Below are 20,433 nucleotides of genomic sequence, written 5' to 3' on the forward strand. Positions count from 1 at the left end.
TAGAAGAGACTGAGGAATCCCCTGCACACACATAGCTGGGACCCAGATGTGTCACTTTCAGAAAGTTAGGGATCTCACCTTCTCCCCGCCCCCTGCCCCTGCCGGGAGGTAACTACCAAATCTGTGACATGCAGGGTAGATTGGGAATCCAGACTGAGAGACGAGAAGGTAGGTCGGCAGTAGAGAACACAATGCCAAAACCTCAGATTAAGGAAGGAAGGCACCTCCTTTAGCTTTAGGACAAAAACCCACCCCCTTGGGGAGGAGAGTGGCATTCAGTCTTCCAGCTGGGATGGGCGAAGGCAGCCATGCTGCAGGTCTGGGCACTTGAGCCAGGAAGCTGACCCAGGCATGGCAGGCCTCTACTGCCCCTGCAGTGGGGCCCCCCACCTCACCCATAGCTCCTCCCTGACCGCAACTCTAAATGCTCCCACAGGAAAAACAATGCCTCGCTGTCCGAAGAAGTTTCACTGTGTGAGCTTGTATCACTAACTTATTATCTCTAAGCAGTTCTCTTGCCTAAAAAATGAGGGGGCTGAAAGACAAACACAGACTCAGAGTCAAGGGATGGAGAACAATACTCCAAGCTAATAATGAACAAAACAAAGCAGGTGTCGCTATACTAATATCAGACAAGGTAGATTTCAAAGCAAAACAGATAAAGAAAGATAAAGAGGGACAGTATATAATGATAAAAGGGACTCTCCACCAAGAAGACATAACACTTATAAATATATACGCACCCAACACAGGAGCACCAAAATTTGTAAAGCAACTCTTAATAGAATTAAAGGAAGACATCAACAACAATACAATAATAGTAGGGGACCTCAACACACCATTAACACCAATGGACAGAACATCCAGACAGAAAATCAACAAGGAAATAATAGAATTAAATGAAAAATTAGACCAGATGGACTTAATAGATATATATAGAACACTTCATCCAAAAACAGCAGGTTACACATTCTTCTCAAGTGCACATGGAACATTCTCAAGGATTGACCATATTTTGGGAACCAAAGCAAACATCAATAAATACAAGAGAGTTGAAATAATATCAAGCATCTTTTCTGATCATAACGCTATTAAACTAGAAATCAACTACAAGAAAAAAGCAGAGAAAGGTGCAAAAATGTGGAGACTAAACAACACACTTCTCAACAAACAATGGATCATTGAAGAAATTAAAGAAGAAATCAAATATTATCTGGAGACAAATGAAAATGAGAACACGACATACCAAATCATTTGGGATGCAGCAAAAGCAGTCCTAAGAGGGAAATTCATTGCAATACAGGCTCACCTCACTAAACAAGAAAAAGCTCACATAAGCAACCTCAAACGACACCTAACAGAACTAGAAAAAGAAGAACAAACAAAGCCCAGAGTCAGTAGAAGGAGGGAAATAATAAAAATAAGAGCAGAAATAAACGATATTGAAACAAAAAAGACAATAGAAAGGATCAATGAAACAAAGAGTTGGTTCTTCGAAAGAATTAACAAAATTGACAAACCCCTAGCCAGACTCACCAAGAAAAGAAGAGAGAAAGCGCAAATTAATAAAATCAGGAATGACAGAGGAGAAATCACAACAGATACCAATGAAATACAAGAGATCATAAGAGAATACTATGAAAAACTATATGCCAACAAATTGAACAACCTGGAAGAAATGGACAAATTCCTAGACTCCTACAATCTCCCCAAACTGAATCAGGAAGAAATGGAGAATCTGAATAGACCAATCACAAGTAAGGAAATAGAAACAGTAATCAAAAACCTCCCCAAAAACAAGAGTCCAGGACCAGACGGCTTCTCTGGAGAATTCTACCAAACATTCAAAGAAGACTTAATACCTATTCTCCTCAAACTGTTCCAGAAAATTGAGAAAGATGGAGAACTCCCTAACACATTCTATGAAGCCAACATCACTCTGATCCCCAAACCTGACAAGGACAACACAAAGAAGGAGAACTACAGGCCGATATCACTGATGAACATAGATGCAAAAATCCTCAACAAAATTTTGGCAAACCGATTACAGCAATACATCAAAAAGATTATACACCATGATCAAGTGGGATTTATACCAGGGACACAGGGATGGTTCAACATCCGCAAGTCAATCAACGTGATACACTACATCAACAAAATGAAAAACAAAAACCACATGATCATCTCAATAGATGCAGAGAAAGCATTCGACAAGATCCAACACCCATTTATGATAAAAACCCTCAGTAAAATGGGTATAGAAGGAAAGTACCTCAACATAATAAAGGCCATATATGATAGACCCACAGCCAACATCATACTCAATGGACAAAAGCTGAAAGCCATCCCTCTGAGGACAGGAACAAGACAAGGGTGCCCACTTTCACCACTCCTATTCAACATAGTACTGGAGGTGCTGGCCAGAGCAATTCGGCAGGAAAAAGAAATAAAAGGAATCCAAATAGGTAACGAAGAAGTAAAACTCTCGTTGTTTGCAGACGACATGATCCTATACATAGAAAACCCCAAAGAATCCACAGAAAAACTATTAGAAATAATCAACAACTACAGCAAAGTAGCAGGGTATAAAATTAACGTGCATAAATCAGTAGCATTTCTATACACTAACAATAAACTAACAGAAAAAGAACTCAAGAACTCTATCCCATTCACAATCGCAACGAAAAGAATAAAATACCTTGGGATAAACTTAACCAAGGAAGTGAAGGATCTATACAATGAAAACTACAAGACTTTCTTGAAAGAAATAGGCGATGACATAAAGAGATGGAAAAACATTCCTTGCACATGGATTGGAAGAATAAACATAGTTAAAATGTCCATACTACCTAAAGCAATATACAGATTCAATGCTATCCCAATCAGAATCCCAAGAACATTCTTCACAGAAATTGAACAAACAATCCTAAAATTCATATGGGGGAACAAAAGACCACGAATTGCTAAAGCAATCCTGAGCAAGAAAAACAAAGCCGGCGGAATCACAATCCCCGATTTCAAAACATACTACAAAGCTACAGTGATCAAAACAGCATGGTACTGGTACAAAAACAGGTCCACAGATCAATGGAACAGAATTGAAAGCCCAGAGATAAAACCACACATCTATGGACAGCTAATCTTCGACAAAGGAGCAGAGGGCCTACAATGGAGAAAAGAAAGTCTCTTCAACAAATGGTGCTGGGAAAACTGGACAGCCACATGCAAAAGATTGAAAATTGACCAGTCTTTTTCACCACACACCAAAATAAACTCAAAATGGATCAAAGACCTAAAGATTAGGCCTGAGACAATAAGTCTTTTGGAAGAGAATATAGGCAGTACACTCTTTGACATCAGCTTCAAAAGAATCTTTTCGGACACTGTAACTCCTCAGTTGAGGGAAACAATAGAAAGAATAAACAAATGGGACTTCATCAGACTAAAGAGCTTCTTCAAGGCAAGGGAAAACAGAATTGAAACAAAAAAACAGCTCACTAATTGGGAAAAAATATTTACAAGCCACTTATCCGACAAAGGGTTAATCTCCATAATATACAAAGAACTCACACTGCTTAACAACAAAAAAACAAACAACCCGATCAAAAAATGGGCAGAGGACATGAACAGACATTTCTCAAAAGAAGAGATGAATATGGCCAATAGACACATGAAAAGATGTTCATCATCGCTAATCATCAGGGAAATGCAAATCAAAACTACACTAAGATATCACCTTACCCCCGTTAGATTGGCAAAAACATCCAAAACCAAGAACGACAAATGTTGGAGAGGTTGTGGAGAAAGAGGAACCCTCATACACTGTTGGTGGGAATGCAAACTGGTACAGCCACTATGGAAAACAGTATGGAGATTTCTCAAAAAGTTAAAAATAGAAATACCCTATGACCCAGCCATCCCATTACTGGGCATCTATCCTAAGAACCTGATATCAGATATCTCAAGAGTCCGTTGCACCCCTATGTTCATCGCAGCATTATTTACAATAGCCAAGACGTGGAACCAGCCTACATGCCCAGAAACTGATGATTGGATAAAGAAGATGTGGTATATATACACAATGGAATACTACTCAGCCAAAAAAAAAGACGAAATTGGCCCATTCACAACAACGTGGATGGATCTCGAGGGCATTATGTTAAGCGAAATAAGTCAGTCAGAGAAAGACAAACTCTATATGACTCCACTCATAGGTGGAAATTAGTATATTGAGAAGGAGATCTGATCGGTGGTTACCAGGGAAAAGGGGGGGTGGGGGGAGGGTACGGAGGGGGAAGTGGTGTACCCACAACATGACTAACAAAAATGTACAACTGAAATCTCACAAGGTTGTAATCTATCATAACATTAATAAAAAAAAAAAAATGAGGGGGCTGGACAACATGATGTCTGAAGTCTTTTCCATTGTAATGGGGACCTAGAGCTATTGTCGTAATTTAAAATCATGCATGGAGTTTTATGGAAAATGAAACCAAGTTTCTTTGCTTTTAGCATAGCAACTAGTTACTTCCTGCTGATCAGAAGTGTTAGATGAATCTTTGACTACCTAAAAACTAGGAAAGTAATCATTACTTAAAGTTTTATTTGGAGGGAAGGTAAAACCTTAGAATTATGGGCTTCATGCAGGGTAAAAATAATAAAAGGTTGTTTGGGATAAAAAGTTGGGAATCACTGATGAGTGATCAACTAATAACTATTCACCACTAGAGGCCAGCAGGCTTTAGCCAATCTCCTCCCAGGCCTGGCCCCAGCCATGAGGTTCTAATAACCTGGACATTTCAACCAAAACCTGAGTAGGGTGGGAAAGACCTAGAGGTGAAGATGGAAATAAGTAGCTAGAGAAAAGCTTTCTCCCACCACAGGTCTCTGAAGATCTCTGAAGATCTCTGATTTGCCCCTCTTCAGACCTGAGAAAGGGTTGAATGCTCTGGTGGTAAAGACCATGGAAAGTCCTAAATATAGCCGGGGCAGGAATGGAGGAAGCACATTGTGTTCAAGGAGGGCAGGGCAATAGGGTGACATCAAGCTGCTCTTGGGGTGACTGAGCCTACAGCCCAGGCAGCAGGATAAATTCCAGGCATTCCAGAGTGTGTGCCCAGAGCTGGCACAGGAGAGGCACAGAGTGAAGGGTAAGGCAGGATGGCATGCAGAGAACTAGGATGGCAGCAAGCATCCTCTCTTCCCAAGGGGCAGCCCAAGCTGCTTAGTCTGTGAAATGAGGTGATAACAACACCCACTCTGAGTCACAAGAATCGGATGAGAAAGATACCACTCTTAGACCAGTCCCCAAGAGCCCTGGAAGTTCCTCTTAGTCCTGTCCTGGTGGTATGCAGGTTCTGGAACCTTCTCTCTCACAGGTGGATGGGAGTGGGAGAGCAGAGGTCCTACCCCCGGTGGAATGTCCACTATGTCCAGTAAAGCCTGTGCCCTGGTGGGGCTCAGCTAAAAGACCCTCATTTCTACAGTTCTTGCATCCTATTTGTAGAGCATCCCCTCCCAGGAGAGCCTTCGTATCCAGGAAGCCTCATGCTCTCCTCTTCAGTTGTCCTTCTTCTAAATCTGAATTAATCTGCCCATTTGAGGTAAAGAGATCTCGAGGCTGTCCCCCACTTTAAACAAACAAAACATTGCCTAGCTCAGTCTGGGACTATCGCCTCAGATGCAAAATTTAAGGGGATGCCAAAAATCTCAGTCATCAGGTAAATATTTTTTAAAAATCAAAATCAATGCAAAAGAAATCCATGATAAAGTGGCAAAGTTTTAAATAAAGACAGGATCCACCAGAGCTATGCCCTACCATATTGTAGCCTGAGGCAAAGTACACATGTGTACCCCTCTAGGCAGGCTTTGTGTATTTTTAATGTTTTTTTTCTAGAAGTAAATTTGGAAGAAAAATTGTTTTGATTTCGTTTCCATTCAAGCCAGGGAAGTAAAATTGCAATAAATTATGGTTTTGGTATAGATAAAATATTTAAAACTAAAAGAATGCGGTGAGTTTTAATATACCTATTTTTAAATTTTTCAATATTTTTTTCCAAGTTTTTGTTCTGAGGGAAAAAAAAAATCACCATTTAGAAAACTGCTCAGAGCTTCTACTTCCAGGAAGATGGAATAAATGTACTTTTCTCTATTCCTTCCAGTAAGTACCACTGAAAAACCCTGGACGTTATGTAAAAGCAGAGTCTGAAAGGTAGAGAGAAGGAAGATTGACTAGGCACCTCGGGACCCAAGAAGCAAGTGATGAGTTCCTAGCCCAGGAATGCCCACGGGCACAGACAACAAAAGCCCCAGCAGAAGCCTGCTCTCTCTAGCTAAGGACCGAGAAAGGGGCAATTTAACAAGATGGAAAACTTTTAGACAATAATCGCTCTACTCCAGCCAAACCGCACAGAAGACACTGTGGCCCCACCCCGACCCAGGCCAGCAAAGGCTGAATTGGGATCCAGTACTTCTACCCCACACTCAGCAGTAAAAAGTGCCCCTCCCCACCCAAATAGGCCTAGTGAGAAGAGTCAGAACTCCCACCATTGCCCACCCTGAAGGAGGCCCTCCACCTCAACACACACACCCTGGTGATATCAATGGAGGCCACACAGGGAGCAGTAAGGAGGCACTTCTATGCCTTCCGGCCAGCAAGGTATCGGTAAAGCCCAAGTGCGGAGCATACCGCAGAGCTATAGTTTTTTTTAACTCCCCAGAAAGAAGTCTCCAGGCCAAGATGGTTTCACTGGAGAATTCTAAAAATGTTTGAAGAAGATTTAACACCAATTCTACACAGTCTCATCCAGAAAATAGAAGAGAAGGGAACACTTCCCAAACAATTTATAATGATACCAAAATTAGACAAAGACAGACCAAAAAAAATAAAACTACGTACCAATATCCCTCATGAATATAGACAGAAAAATCCTTTACAAAATACTAGCAAATGGAATTCAGAAATATATAAAAAGAATTACACACCACAACCAAGTGGGGTTTAGTCCAGGGACGCAAGTCTGGTTCAAAACTTGAAAATTAATCAATGTAATCCACCATGTTAACAGGTTAAAGAGGGAAAAAGTCACATGATCCTCTCAATCGATGCAGAAAAGCATTTGACAAAATTCAACACCCATTCATGACTTTAAAAAAACTCTGAAAACTAGGACTAGAAGGGAACTTCCTCAACTTGATAAAGAGCCTCTGCAGAAACCTAGAGCTGTCCTCTACTCGGTGGTGAGAGGCTGAATGCCTTTCCTTTGGATCAAGAACAAGGTCACTCTTATTCAGTGCAGTGCAGGAAGTTCTAGGCTGCGCAATAAGGCAAGAAAAGAAACAAAAGGCATACAGATCAGAAAAAGAAGAAATGGAACTCTCCCTGTTTGTAGATGATATGATTGTCTACGTAGAAAATCCCAAGGAATCTACAGAACAACTCCCAGAACTAATAAGAGAGTTCAGCAAAGTCATAAGATACAAGATATGGACTGGCCCTGTGGCTGAGCAGTTAAGTTTGTGTGCTCTGCTTCAGCAGCCCAGGGTTTGCTGGTTCGGATCCTGGGTGCGGACATATACACCACTCATCAAGCCATGCTGTGGGAGTATCCCACATAGAAGAACTAGAATGACCTACAATTATGATATACAACTATGTACTGGGGCTTTGGGGAGGAAAAAAAAAGAGGAAGATTGACAACAGATGTTAGCTCAGGGCCAATTTTCCTCACCAAAAAGCATTAAAAAAAATCTCATTGAGGGGCTGGCCCCGTGGCCGAGTGGTTGAGTTCGCGCGCTCCGCTGCAGGCGGCCCAGTGTTTCGTTGGTTCGAGTCCTGGGTGCGGACATGGCGCTGCTCATCGGGCCACGCTGAGGCGGCGTCCCGCATGCCACAGCTGGAGGGACCCACAACGAAGAATATACAGCTATGTGCTGGGGGGCTTTGGGGAGAAAAAGGAATAAAATAAAATCTTAAAAAAAAAAAAATCTCATTGAACTATACAAAAAAAAAGATACAAGATAAACACGCAAAAATCAATTGTGTTTCTTTATACTAGCAATGAATACACGAATGGTGAAATAAAAAATATAATACCATTTATAATCACTCAAAAAATATGAGCCATTTAGGTATAAATCTCTCAAAACTTGTACAGGACTTGTTTGCCAAATACTACAAAATGCTGCTAAAATAAATCAAAGATGGTCTACATAAATGGAGAGACATGCCATATTCAAGGATTTGAAGCCCACATAGGAAAAACGTCAGTTGTCCCCAAATTGGTATACAGGCTTAATACAATTCCTATAAAAATTCCAGCAAGAGTATTTGTAGATATAGACAAGACTATTCTAAAATTTATATGGAAAGGTAAAGGAATTAGACTAGCTAAAACAACTTTGAAAGAAAAAGAACGAAGTGGGAGGAAGTGGTCTACTTGATTTTGAGATTTATTATATATCTACAGTAATCAAGTCTGTGTGGTATTGCAAAGGGATAGATCAATGGGAAGAATAGAGAATCCAGAAATAGACCCACACAAATACGCCCAACTGATTTTTGACAAAGGTGCAAAAGCAATTCAATGGAGGAAAAGATCATCTTTTCAACAAATGGTGCTGGGGCAAGTGGATGTCTATAGGTGAAAAAAAAAGAACCTTGATCTAAGTCTCATACTTTATACAAAAATTAACTCAAAGTGGGTCACAGACTTGTAAAATATAAACCTATAAAACTTTTGGGGAAAAAATAAGAGAAAATCTTTACTATCTAGTGTTAGGGAAAGAGTTCTTAGACTTGACATCAAAAGCATAAACATGAAGGAAAATATTGATAAATTGGGCTTCATCAAAATTAAAACTTTTGCTCTGTAAAAGACCTGTTAAGAGAATGACAAGACAGGGGCTGGCCCCGTGGCCGAGTGGTTAAGTTCGCGCGCTCCGCTGCAGGCGGCCCAGGGTTTCGTTGGTTCGAATCCTGGGCGCGGACATGGCACTGCTCATCAGACCACGCTGAGGCAGTGTCCCACATGCCACAACTAGAAGGACCCACAACGAAGAATATACAACTATGTATGGGGGGCTTTGGGGAGAAAAAGGAAAAAATAAAATCTTTAAAAAAAAAAAAAAGAGAGAATGACAAGACAAGCTACAGACTGGGAGAAAATATTTGCAAACCACGTATCTGGCTGACGACTAGTATCTAGAAGATATAACGAACTCCCAAAACTCAACAGTAAGAAAACAAACAATTCAATTAGAAAATGAGCAAGAGACATTAAATAGACATCTCATCTAAGAGGATATACAGATGGAAAATAAATACATGATAAGATATTCAATAGCATTAGCCATCAGAGAAATGCAAATTAAAACCACAGTATGTCAGTACACACCTATCAGAATGGCTAAAACAAAAAATAGTCCATCCAGCCCTGATGGCCTGTAGTTAAAATTCAGTGCTCACCGCTTCAGTGGTCCTGGTTCACTTTCTGGTCATGGAACCACACCACCCATCTGTCAGCTGCCATGCTGTGGTGACAGCTCATGTAGAAGAACTAGAATGACTTACAACTAGGATATACGACCATGCACTGGGGCTTTGTGGAGAAAAAAAATTATCACAACATCAAATCCTGGTGAGGATGCAGAGAAACTGGACCACTCGTACACTCACATTGATGTAAATGTAAAATGGTATAGCCACCCTGGAAACAGTTTGTCAGTTTCGTAAAAAAACTAAACATGCAACCCATCATACAATCCACCAATTATGTATTTTTTATCCCAGAAAGATGAAAACTTATGGTCACACAAAAACTTCCACATGAATGTTCATAGCAGCTTCTTTTTTTTCTGAGGAAGATTAGCCCTGAGCTAACATCTCTGCCAATCTTCCTCCACTTTATATGTGGGTCGCCACCACAGCATGGCTGATGAGTAGTGTAGGTCTGTGCCCGGGATCCACACCTGTGAACCTGGGCTGCCAAAGTGGAGTGTGCCAAACTTAACCACTACGCCACTGGGTGGGTCCCCATAGCAGCTTTTTTTTCTTTTTAAAAGATTTTATTTTTCCTTTTTCTCACCAAAGCTCCCCAGTACATAGTTGTATATTTTTAGTTGTGGGTCCTTCTAGTTGTGGCATGTGGGACGCCGCCTCAACATGGCCTGATGAGCGGTGCCATGATTGTGCCCAGGATCCCAACCAGCAAAACCCTGGGCTGCTGAAGCGGAGCATGTGAAGTTAACCACTCGGCCACAGGGCAGCTTTTAATAATCAAAAACTGGAAACAACCAGCTGTCCTTCAACAGGTGAATGGTTAAACAAGCTGTGGTATGGCCATACCATGAAATACTACTCACTGATGAAAGGGAACTGGCTCCTGATACATGTAACAGCCTGGATGAATCTCCAGAGAATTATGCTGAGTGAAAAAAAGCCAATCTCAAAAGGTCATATGCTATACAGTTCCATTTATATAAAGTCTTGAACTGGCAAAATTATGAAAATGGTGAACATATTCGTGGTTGCCAGGGGTTCAGGCAGGGTGGAGGCAGAAGGTGAATAGGTGTGGCTATCAGAGTGTACCATGACGGATCCTGGTGGTGATGGGAACATTCTGTATCTTGACTACATCAATGTCAAACCCTGCTTGTACGTTGTACTGTAGTTTTGTAAGATGTCACCACTGGGGGAAACTGGGTAATGGGTACACGGGATCTCTTTATATTATTTCTCACAATTTCATGAGGATCTACAATTATCTCTGAATAAAAAGTTTAATTTAAAATATAGATAAAGGGGGCTGGCCCCGTGGCCGAGTGGTTAAGTTCTTGCGCTCTGCTGCAGGCAGCCCAGTGTTTCGCCGGTTCGAATCCTGGGCGCGGACATGGCACTGCTCATCAAACCATGCTGAGGCAACGTCCCACATGCCACAACTAGAAGGGCCCACAACGAAGAATATACAACTATGTACTGGGGGGCTTTGGGGAGAAAAAGGAAAAATAAAATCTTAAAAAAAATAAATAAATAAATAAATAAATAAAATATAGATAAAGGCATGTCTATAGAGACACACATTTTTCTTTCTGCCTTGGACTCCAGTGTGGCTCTGCACAGCACCGCCTGGCACTGGACAGTCGTTCCGTCTTGGCTCTTCTCTTGACCTGCCCCACGCAGAAGTGAGGTGCATGGTCTGACTGCAGAATAGATCATTTGAAGACAGAAGTCTCCTGGGAAATCTGGACTCTGAATACCTCCAGACTTCCAACTCCTCCTCAACTACTCCCAATCATTCTGTCTTTCAGGATCTGTCCCCTCATAAAGCTGATATAAAGGCCCATGGCTCCCTCTCTCTAGGCAGTGCGTCTCTGAGTAAGGCCCCAGGATTACTTATGCCACAATCACCCAGAATGCTTGCCTCGATGCATAGCCCTGGGCCTAAAGGACTAGAATTTTAACTAGCTCCCTAAATCAATTCTAATGCATGCTTAAGTTTGAGAACCAATGGGGCTCAACTTTGTCTGAAGTCAAGATTTCTGGGGAGGCACAAGGAGTTCCCACACTGGGATGTTCCCTAAAAGGGCTTTCTGAAAGGGAAGAGCCTGAGTGGGGACCCCTGTGCCCTCCCTGGCTCCTGCTCCACTGAGGACACAAACCCCCCCCCCCCACCACCCACCCTTTGGGGCCCCTGGCTGGGAGCTCACCGCAGTGTTTGGCTCAATGAGGCGATGCTGCAGCTTCTGGGCATCTTCCCATTGCCCTGTGCGGCAGAGTCGCTCCAGCTGGCACACCTGAGCCCCCAGGACATTGGCCAGGGCACATATGCCCCCCACAGCTCCTGCCCCAGAGCAAAATGCAGAACATCAGCCAGAGCCTCTTCTCACGGAGAATTCCAAACCCTGGTCCCCAGCACCTCTTTATTCTGGGGACATAGGATGTGGATTTCTGTGACACTGTTGGCCACATCAAAGGCATGCTCTGTGAGTCCACAGAGTACAGCTTTCCAGAGAAAGCTGCCAGCATATTTGAAGCAGAATCCCACAGGCTGCGTGCTGCTTGGAACTGTTCCGTGAAGGGCAGGGAGCAGAGCCTGAAGGCTAACTCAAGGACACTTCATCCCTGCACCCCCACCCCCCAGAGCAAAGTCCCACCTGCTAGTTGACACCTCCATGCTCCTCCAATAGCCCCCTGACTCATCAGTCCCGGAATGGGGTGGAGTGAATGGGAAACCTCTGCTCTTCTGAAATCTTATTCTCCCCAGTGAATTCAGCTGGGACAGCAGCGGGGCTGGGGGTGGGGGAGTGGAAAGAGTTCTGGACACATTCAGGAGACTGGGTACTTCCTCCCGTTGGCTGCACGGACAAGTCATAGACTCTCTGGTCCTCTTTGTTCTCATCTGGGCAATGAAAATGGGCTGGCTGTGATCTCAGAAGGCCCTGCCAGCCTGCGAGTGTGATTCTAAGGCTTGTTAGGAGTGACCTTAAACAGAGTGGCCTCAAGACTGGAGAGAGAGTTGGCCATTTGGAATGAGCTAATATAGCTGCCATTTATTGAATACCTACTATGCGCCAAGCGCTATGGCAGACACAGGGCCGAAGCTCTCTAATCCTCACAACACAGCCCTGCTTTGCAGAGTAGAAACTCAGGCCCAAAGAGGTGGAGTATCTTGCTTAGTGGGAGTCAGTGAATAAATGGCAGAGCTGAGATTCCAGCTCAGATGCTCTGGTCTCCGGAGCCTGTGCTCTTTCCATCTACCCCACTCTCAGGAACGAGCCGTAAACAGGTCCCCTCTTCTTCCTCTGCACTTTAGAGACTGAGACATGGCAGAGGGACCTAGACAACAAGCCAAAGTGTACAGAGACCAAAGAGAACAGGAACCAGCACAGCCCCCTGCAGCGCTGGAAAAGTAACTCCAATCTGTACTCACTGGGGCTTCAGCTGAAGGGAGCAGATTTTTCCCCCCGGCCCCTCCGAGGCTCAAACCTAACCTGAACCCAAGGACCTTGACCCAAAACAGACAAGAGCAGTTGGTCTGATGGTGACATTCCTAGGATCCTGGACTGGAACAGCATCTACTCAGGCTGCTGAAGATCCTTGGCCCAGGTCTACAGGTCTGACAACTCATCTGGCCTGGGACCAGGAGAGAGGAAAATGGACTCCCGGACAAGAGGGGAGGGCCCCAAAGCCTCTGCCCTCAGAGAATGATTTACAAGGTGAGATTACACGAGCTAAATCTGTCACCTAGACAGGGAGCTCGGGACTTAGAGCAAATTGCAGGCATCCCTACTGCAGGCCAGAGATTGTGCTCACCCTCTTCCACCCAGCAAGGTCATTCACAAGTACCCGGTATTCAGACAAGCAAGCAATGTGCCAGACTTCTGAGGTTTCTCAGCAGGCAGCCTGACAAAAGCCCTCTGCAGTCCCAGCCCAGCCCTCACAGTCTCTCCCAGCAGACCCCAGCTGCCTGGATCTCTCTTGGTCACTCATCACAGTGTGAGAGCAGCAGGAGGCCTACCCATGGCATAGCTGGGCAACAGGAAGCCAGCCGATCCAGCCAACACCTGGAAATCCTGCCTCCTGGTCTTGTGAACAATGAGCCCGATCCTGGTCACCTGCAACAGCAAACCCGGTGTGGGAACTGGGCCCCGAGCCTCTGCTGCCAGCCTGGATGGTGGGAGGATGAGAGCCCAGGCCCCAGAGAGAAGCTCCAAAGTTCAGGAGCCCCAGAGAGCCCACACGACAGACAGAAGCCAAACAGGAGCCCAGGGCTGAAGTGGGTCCCAGAGCTGCCCTGAAGTTGGTAGCCAAAGAGGAGAGGAGGAGGGAGCCCCAGCCAGGAGCTGCTGCCACTCACATCACCACCGCTGTCCTTGATGCCCACGATATTCGGGTGCTGGGAGAGCGTGACCACTGCATCCACAGGCAGGTCCAGCCCTGTGTTGGCTGGAACACTATACAGCACCACAGGAATTGGAGAGAGGTCAGCAACCTGAGGGGCACAGAGAAGGGGGAGAGGGCAGCCGCCCAGTCTGAGGAACCCGAGTCACTGCCTGCCCCCATCAGGTCCGGGCCTGGGTCACTGCAGGGCCTCCTGGACAGCCCGCCTTCTGGACTAGAAGTCACAATGCCGCGTACCCTGATTCTTAGCAATAGTAATGGGTAATACTTAGTGAGCGCTTTCTATGTGCCAGGCACAGTCCTAAGCCCCATATGTTTTGATAGACTTTAGTCCTCACAACAACCCAGTGGGGAAGACATCATTATTCCTCCCGTTTGAGAGGAGAGGAAACAGCGACACAGCATGGTTAGGTCAGTTACCCAATGTCACACAGCTGGTACCTAGTAGCATCTCTTCCCTTTCCCATAGTTGCCATTTGTAGGAAGTAGGCCCACCACTCTGCTCCCAGCTCATCTCATCTTCCCTCGCTAGGGAGACTCTCACCTCATCCAGCATCCTCTGGGTCCCAGGCCTCAAACCCATGCCCACCCCTCACACCCACCTTGGTGTAGTGGTGAATGAGGGCAGCACTGTTCATGCGGCCTCGATAGTAGCTAGGGGTCACCACCATGGCGGCATCAGCCCCGACCTGGGCCATGCTCAAGGTCATCTCCACCGTGGCTTGAGTGGCTGCAGGAGGAAAGAGGAAGTCTTCCCTCTAGGCCACAGAGGGCAACAGCAGGAGGAAGGAGGGCTGGGCTAGGACCCTGGAGCAAGCAAGGGGCGCAGAAGAGACAGGACGAACAGACTGGACCCAGCTGGGGCCAAGGAGCCTGGTCCCCCCACACCCAGCCATGCCCCGGGCCCCAGGCATTGTGGCCTCACACTCGCAGCCGGAACCGGCTAGCAGGAGCTTGTCCTTGGACATGGCCTGGCGCACGCGGCTCACCACCTCCAGGCGCTCACTGCTGGTCAGGAAGGGGAACTCGCCATTGGAGCCCTGGACCACGAAGCCTGCAAGAGAGGCCCCATCACAGCCATTGACACCTTCCCATGCTCTTATGAACAGCTGGGACATTGTTGTTACCCTCACCCACGTTCCTACCTCCCCAACACCAGAGTTTGTCACACATTTCCTTCCCATCTTTGTCCTGAGGCAGGCAGAATGTCTTACCCAGTTGCAATGACAGTGTTCACATCATTTTTCTGTGTTTTAATGAAATGTTTTAGCCATACCAAAAAGAATAGATAATAATATCATCCACATGGGTGTACCCTGCACCCGTGACCACCCTCCTCTGATCACTCTCCTCTTCCTTTCGTCTGTCCTGTCCGAGGGGGTTATTGTTCCCATTCATGTCTTTATACCCTTAAAATGTATATATGGACCCATAAACACGATATAATATGGTTTTTGCCATTTAAAACTTTATAGAAATGGAATCAAACATATATGACCTTTTACTCTTTGCTGTTTTTGCTCAACATTGTGTTTTGAGCTCTGTCCATCACAGGATGCGTAGCTCTGATTCATTCATTTTCATTGCTGTGTGATATTCTATTGTGAGGGGAGATCACAATTCACTTTTGGTTCTCCCTTTGAGGACATTTGGAATATTGCCTTATTTTTGTTATTACAAATAACGCTGAAGCAAACCTGTCTAAGAGCTTCCCTACAGTTTAGACACTTAGGTGTGTGATTGCTCAGTCACGTGTATGTGCATCTTCATGGCCCAAACTTCTTCCCAATTAGCAAGTCCTACCCCATCAGCACATAGAAGAGTCTGTTAGTCCATCCACGCCAAGACTGGGTATTGTCAGAACTAGTTTTGCCAATTTTCTGGGTGAAAAGTGACATCTCATTATTTCATTTTGCATCTTCCTGCTTTGTCGATCATTTGAGAGGTTTCTAACATTACCGGTTAAAGGTGTCGACCCCTTTACGTCCGCGAGAGACCGGCAGAACTGATGCTCTTCAGCTGAGTCTGAAGGGAATGTGAGTAAAATCATTTTCCTCTCAGCTTTTTTTCATTTAACTTTCTCTCTCCCTTTCTTTCTCCTCTCTATTCCATTCCATTCCAAAAAAACTTTTCCTTAAATAGTGGACAAACACAGCATACAATACAAGAAGATTACAAATAAATAGAAGACTGGGAAAAAGAAAGGAAAAGAAAGCCAGGGGCAGTACTGGTATACGAAATTCCTGCCATGCGCTTGTGGGAGATGGGCCGGAAACTTGCTTTGGAGCTTCCCAACAGTCAAGGTTAAAGGGAAACATGGTCAGCTGACAGATATGTGGCACGCAAGATAAAAGCACAGCAGCTGCCCTGGAGAAACACAGAGTTTCTCGGCACTGGGACCGAGAGAGATTGTTCCGTGAGTCATCCTTAAGGGGACACAGCGTGATGGAGAGTCAACTTTATACCACAAAGCTTTTTCCATGCTGTTCATCTCACCACTGGAGTCTACTGAGTGGCTGGCCAGAATAGCTCGCTGGATACTTTGCATTTTTCCCCCCAATTTTTTGCCTTGGTAACATCGCAGGGAACATCTTGAGGCAAACAGCTTTTGGCTTCCGTTGGATTGCCTCCTCAGGATCAATTCCTCCGTGTCAAGCTGGGAGCCGATGCTGGGAGCCTCCTTCTGTCTTGCTACGTTAAGCCAGTGCTTTCCTAGTGGGTCATCCTGTTCGCAGAACTGCCAACCCCAGACAAAGCCCCAGTCCAGCCACATGTGGACCAGCGCCCTCTAAGGATTTAGAGAACAAGGTTTTGCTACTCCCTCCCCAACCCTGCCTGCCGCCCCCCATCAAAGGGGGCCGGGGTGGGTTCTTGCTTCACATACTTCTCAGCTACAGTCACTCACTCCCAAGTCACCCTTCATTCTGGTGGTCAGTTCCAGAAGCCTTGGCCCCACAGGTGGACCTGGTCTAAACAACAGGACAGCTGGGCCTGGCACTCCAGGGGTTGAAGCAGGCTCCTGTGTTCAAGACTCCTAGTGGCACAGCCCTCTCCCTTGCCTCATTTAAGGGAGCATCTGACCCAGGCTGACTCCCAAGAAGGAAGAAATCCCAGGCTGGGGAAGAGGGAGCGTGATAGAGTCGGGGAAGCACCGGGCCCAAAGCACCTCTGGTTATTGAGGAAGTCACATCACATCTCTGAGTCTCTATTTCCTTTTCTATGGGATGACAATAAAATCATTTCAATCCTTCCTTATAGGACTGTCTTAACGGCTCAGACAAGAAAATGTATGGGAAAGCACTTTGAAATCTGTGAACTGATACCGCCAAGAGCCCCCTCCTTCTCCTTGGCTAGATGTCCAGTTTCAGGCCCAATGTGCCTCCACTGGTGTAGTAAGGAGCTAGAGGAGAGGAAAAGGCCGGGGTCCCGACGGGTCGGGAGTGAGGAAAGTGAGTGATGGAGAAGCACGGGCAGTGCAGTAGAGTGGTCAGATGCGTAGGCTCTGAAGTCAAAGGACCGGGGTTTAGCTCGTAGTGTGGCCCCTCACTAGCTATGAGAGCTTGCACAAGTGGCTTAACCAAACCTCAGCTGAAAAATGGGGATAATATTAGTACCCTCCTTAAAGAGTTGTTGTGAAGCTTAAATGAGATATTATTTGCAAAGTGCTTAGAATAGGACCCAGCACTCAGGAACTGTTAGCTGTAACTACTATGGTGTCAGGAGAAAGTGCTCACACCTTAAAGCAGGAGGGTGGCAGCTTGCAGTGTGAGGAGGAGGAGGATGGCTGGTGTGGGAGGAGAGGCTGCATTCTGGGACCTCTCAGGCCCCTTAAGCTGTAAGATGAAAGAGGCTCATTTTGGAAGTTTCTCTCTCTTGCCCCTGGTTACTCTGGCTGCTCTAGAGACCCAGAGTGGCCTGGCAAGGGGAGCGGGTGTTTGGGGCTGGGGATGCACAAGCAACAAGGGATGCAAGTAAATGTGACTTACTGTGACCAATAGGTATCACAGTCTCTCTTACGTAAAGATTATCCCTGGTCACTGTTAGGCCCCTTGGTCCATCATCTCTGCCTCCTCCTCTGAGAAGTCTTCCTGGAATCCCTCCATTGGACATCTCTCCTCTGAACTTCCATTACCTGTTCCTTGTCCTTCCCTGTTGCCTACTGAAAAATGCACGGAGATCCTCAGAACCCTTCAGCCTCCTCCACCCCGGCCTGTGGGACTAGGCAAAATTTCTCAAACTGGCCTTGCTGTAAAACGAGGAGATTAGACTAGAGGGTCTCCTAAGTCCTCCTTGGCTCTGGGCTTCGGAGCCACTTTTCTGGCTTTTCCTCCTCTCTTTTCCCCATTTCTAAATGTTCCCCTTCAGCCAAACTGACTGTCACGGTCCCCCAGATCACTGTAACCATCATGCCTCTACGCCTTTGCTCATGCTGCTCCCCTCTGCCTGGAACACCTCCCTAGGAGGAGCCCCTCAAATGCTGCGAGGACGACAGGCCTTTCCTCGATTCCCCTGCCCACTGCGCCTTGCTTCCTCGCGTAGCACTTTGTCTTACCTTGCCTAGGATCCTCAAGGTCAAGGATGGTGTCCCCCTCATTTTGGCCTCCTCCATGACACCTTAGTACGCTGCCTGTTGAGGCGTGTGTTGACAATTTGTTGTGTAAAAGAAAAATTGTCCCAAACCTGGTCTAGGGCAGAACTTATTTGCATGATGTAATTCACAACCTCCCAGTGGGGAGAAATGAGCATTCCTGATAAAATGCTTTAGCAATTTCCTGATGAGCTTTAATGGAATTAAGCCTCTATCTGGGAAACCAGCCATGCTCCCAGCTGACTCTCAGACAAGAGTCTGGTGGCTGTTAACTGCTCTTCTTTGTATCTAGTCTAACAATGATTTGACCACTCTCTTTTTAATGAAAATATCCTTACCAAGAGTATATACTTGAGGTGGCTGCTTAGAAACCATTTTTCTTGCAGCACAACTTTGACATCCACTCAGAACTAAATTGTCTGAAGACTTTTTTTGACTTTTAATTCTGAACTACTTTTAAATTTATAGAAAAGTTGCAAAAATAGTACAGAGGATACTCAGCCCCCACCAGTGATAACGACATACCTATGGTACAGTTATCAGAACCAGAGAATTAATGTTGGTACAATAATAACTACAGAATTCATTTGAATTTTGCCAACTTGAAACTTTCTTAAGGTTAAGATCCCACAGTCTTAATTAGCTAATCTGAAATTTTACGTAATAAGCTTTTAATAAGGAATTTAAGGTCTTCCAGATAAATGCATGCGTTTTATGCATTTTAACAATCACTTTCAGAAGCCCAACCTCACCATGCTTGCTTTTTGTCTAATTTAGCAGCCTTCAACATTTTCCAGTGTGACTCACCCCATTTTTTCCAATTAAGATTTTTATTATGAAATATTTTAAATATACACATATGAAAATCAGCATTTATATAAAGTCACTTATTAGGAATGTCAAAATATTAAAATACTCCCAACTATGCTCCATAAAATCAATCGACAACATTGAGGGTGTTTATAGATTTATCCATCCTTTGAAACGATTCTGAGCACCTTCCCCCTGGTCTTTCAGGCCCACAGGTTGGGAACCACTGGTAAATCTATAATAGATGCAAATGGTAAGAAATCTCTCTGTAAAGGAGTCACTGGGGGCTAGATAGTACCGTGTAGCCAACTTCTTTCAAGTTCCACGGGGGAGACTGTCGCCTCCCTTTACTAGGGGTCACCCCTTGCCCCAGAAATGGCTCCTCAGGACCCAAGAAGAGGAGGCAGGGAGAGCCTTAGGCTTGCAGATGGCACAGAAAGTGTCAGGACGTGTGTGAAGAGGACAGGGATAAGCACGAGAGAGACAGACCTACCTGGGGATGGTGGACCTCAGGTGGGGGTGCAGCACAGGGCAGGGATTAAGCTATGGGCTGTGGAATCAGGCAGAGCTGGACTCCAACCCCAGCAGCACCCCTTACTGCCTATACTATCTCGGGCGAATTACATCTCCAAGCCTCAGGTGCCTCACCTGTAAAATGGAGAAAACGTACCACCCTCCTCTTGCGGCTGTGCCATAACACCTAACACAGAGTGTGGTCTATACTAAAAACTCAAAAAAAGAAACTCCAAAAGAGGGAGCTGCTGGTGGTCCTAGTAATACTACTAATCAGTAGAGCTAGCAGCAGCGGCAGCCCTGGCCCCGGCAATAGTAATATAAACATGGAGAGAGAGGATACGGCACAAGAGCCCTGAAGGCAGGTGCTGGGATCCCAGTGGTCCTCGGAAGCAGGTGGGCAGGGAGAGAGAACGGCAGTGTGGATGCCACACAACTTGAGAAGCAGTAGACAGGGTGAGGGTGGCACTAAGAAGACAGGAGGCTTATATCCCACCTCGCTTCCTGGCTTCTGAAAGCCTGTCTCTCCCCCAGCACCTGGCTGCTTCCTCTTTTCCTGCAACAGCAGTTCGGTGGGTGTTGCACCCCGTGGAGGGATCCCATCCCCCAAACCTGAGACCCA

The 20,433-nt window shown here is 45.4% G+C and overlaps 1 protein-coding gene across 3 annotated transcripts in view; it reads right to left on the reverse strand.

The window, feature by feature from the left end:
* Nucleotides 1–20,433, reverse strand: part of HOGA1 (4-hydroxy-2-oxoglutarate aldolase 1) — a 38,315-nt gene that overhangs the window by 12,598 nt on the left and 5,284 nt on the right. For all 3 annotated transcript variants that reach the window (XM_014862723.3, XM_070486120.1, XM_070486134.1), the window contains exons 2-6: nt 14,826–14,954; nt 14,503–14,630; nt 13,857–13,991; nt 13,518–13,614; nt 11,707–11,840 (exon numbers count right to left, since the gene is read on the reverse strand). In XM_014862723.3, coding sequence (XP_014718209.2) covers nt 11,707–11,840; nt 13,518–13,614; nt 13,857–13,991; nt 14,503–14,630; nt 14,826–14,954 — 623 coding nt within the window. The remainder of the gene's footprint in view (nt 1–11,706; nt 11,841–13,517; nt 13,615–13,856; nt 13,992–14,502; nt 14,631–14,825; nt 14,955–20,433) is intronic.

This window comes from Equus asinus, chromosome 2, assembly GCF_041296235.1.
Source record: "Equus asinus isolate D_3611 breed Donkey chromosome 2, EquAss-T2T_v2, whole genome shotgun sequence".
In the NCBI taxonomy this organism is placed as follows: Eukaryota; Metazoa; Chordata; class Mammalia; order Perissodactyla; family Equidae; genus Equus; species Equus asinus.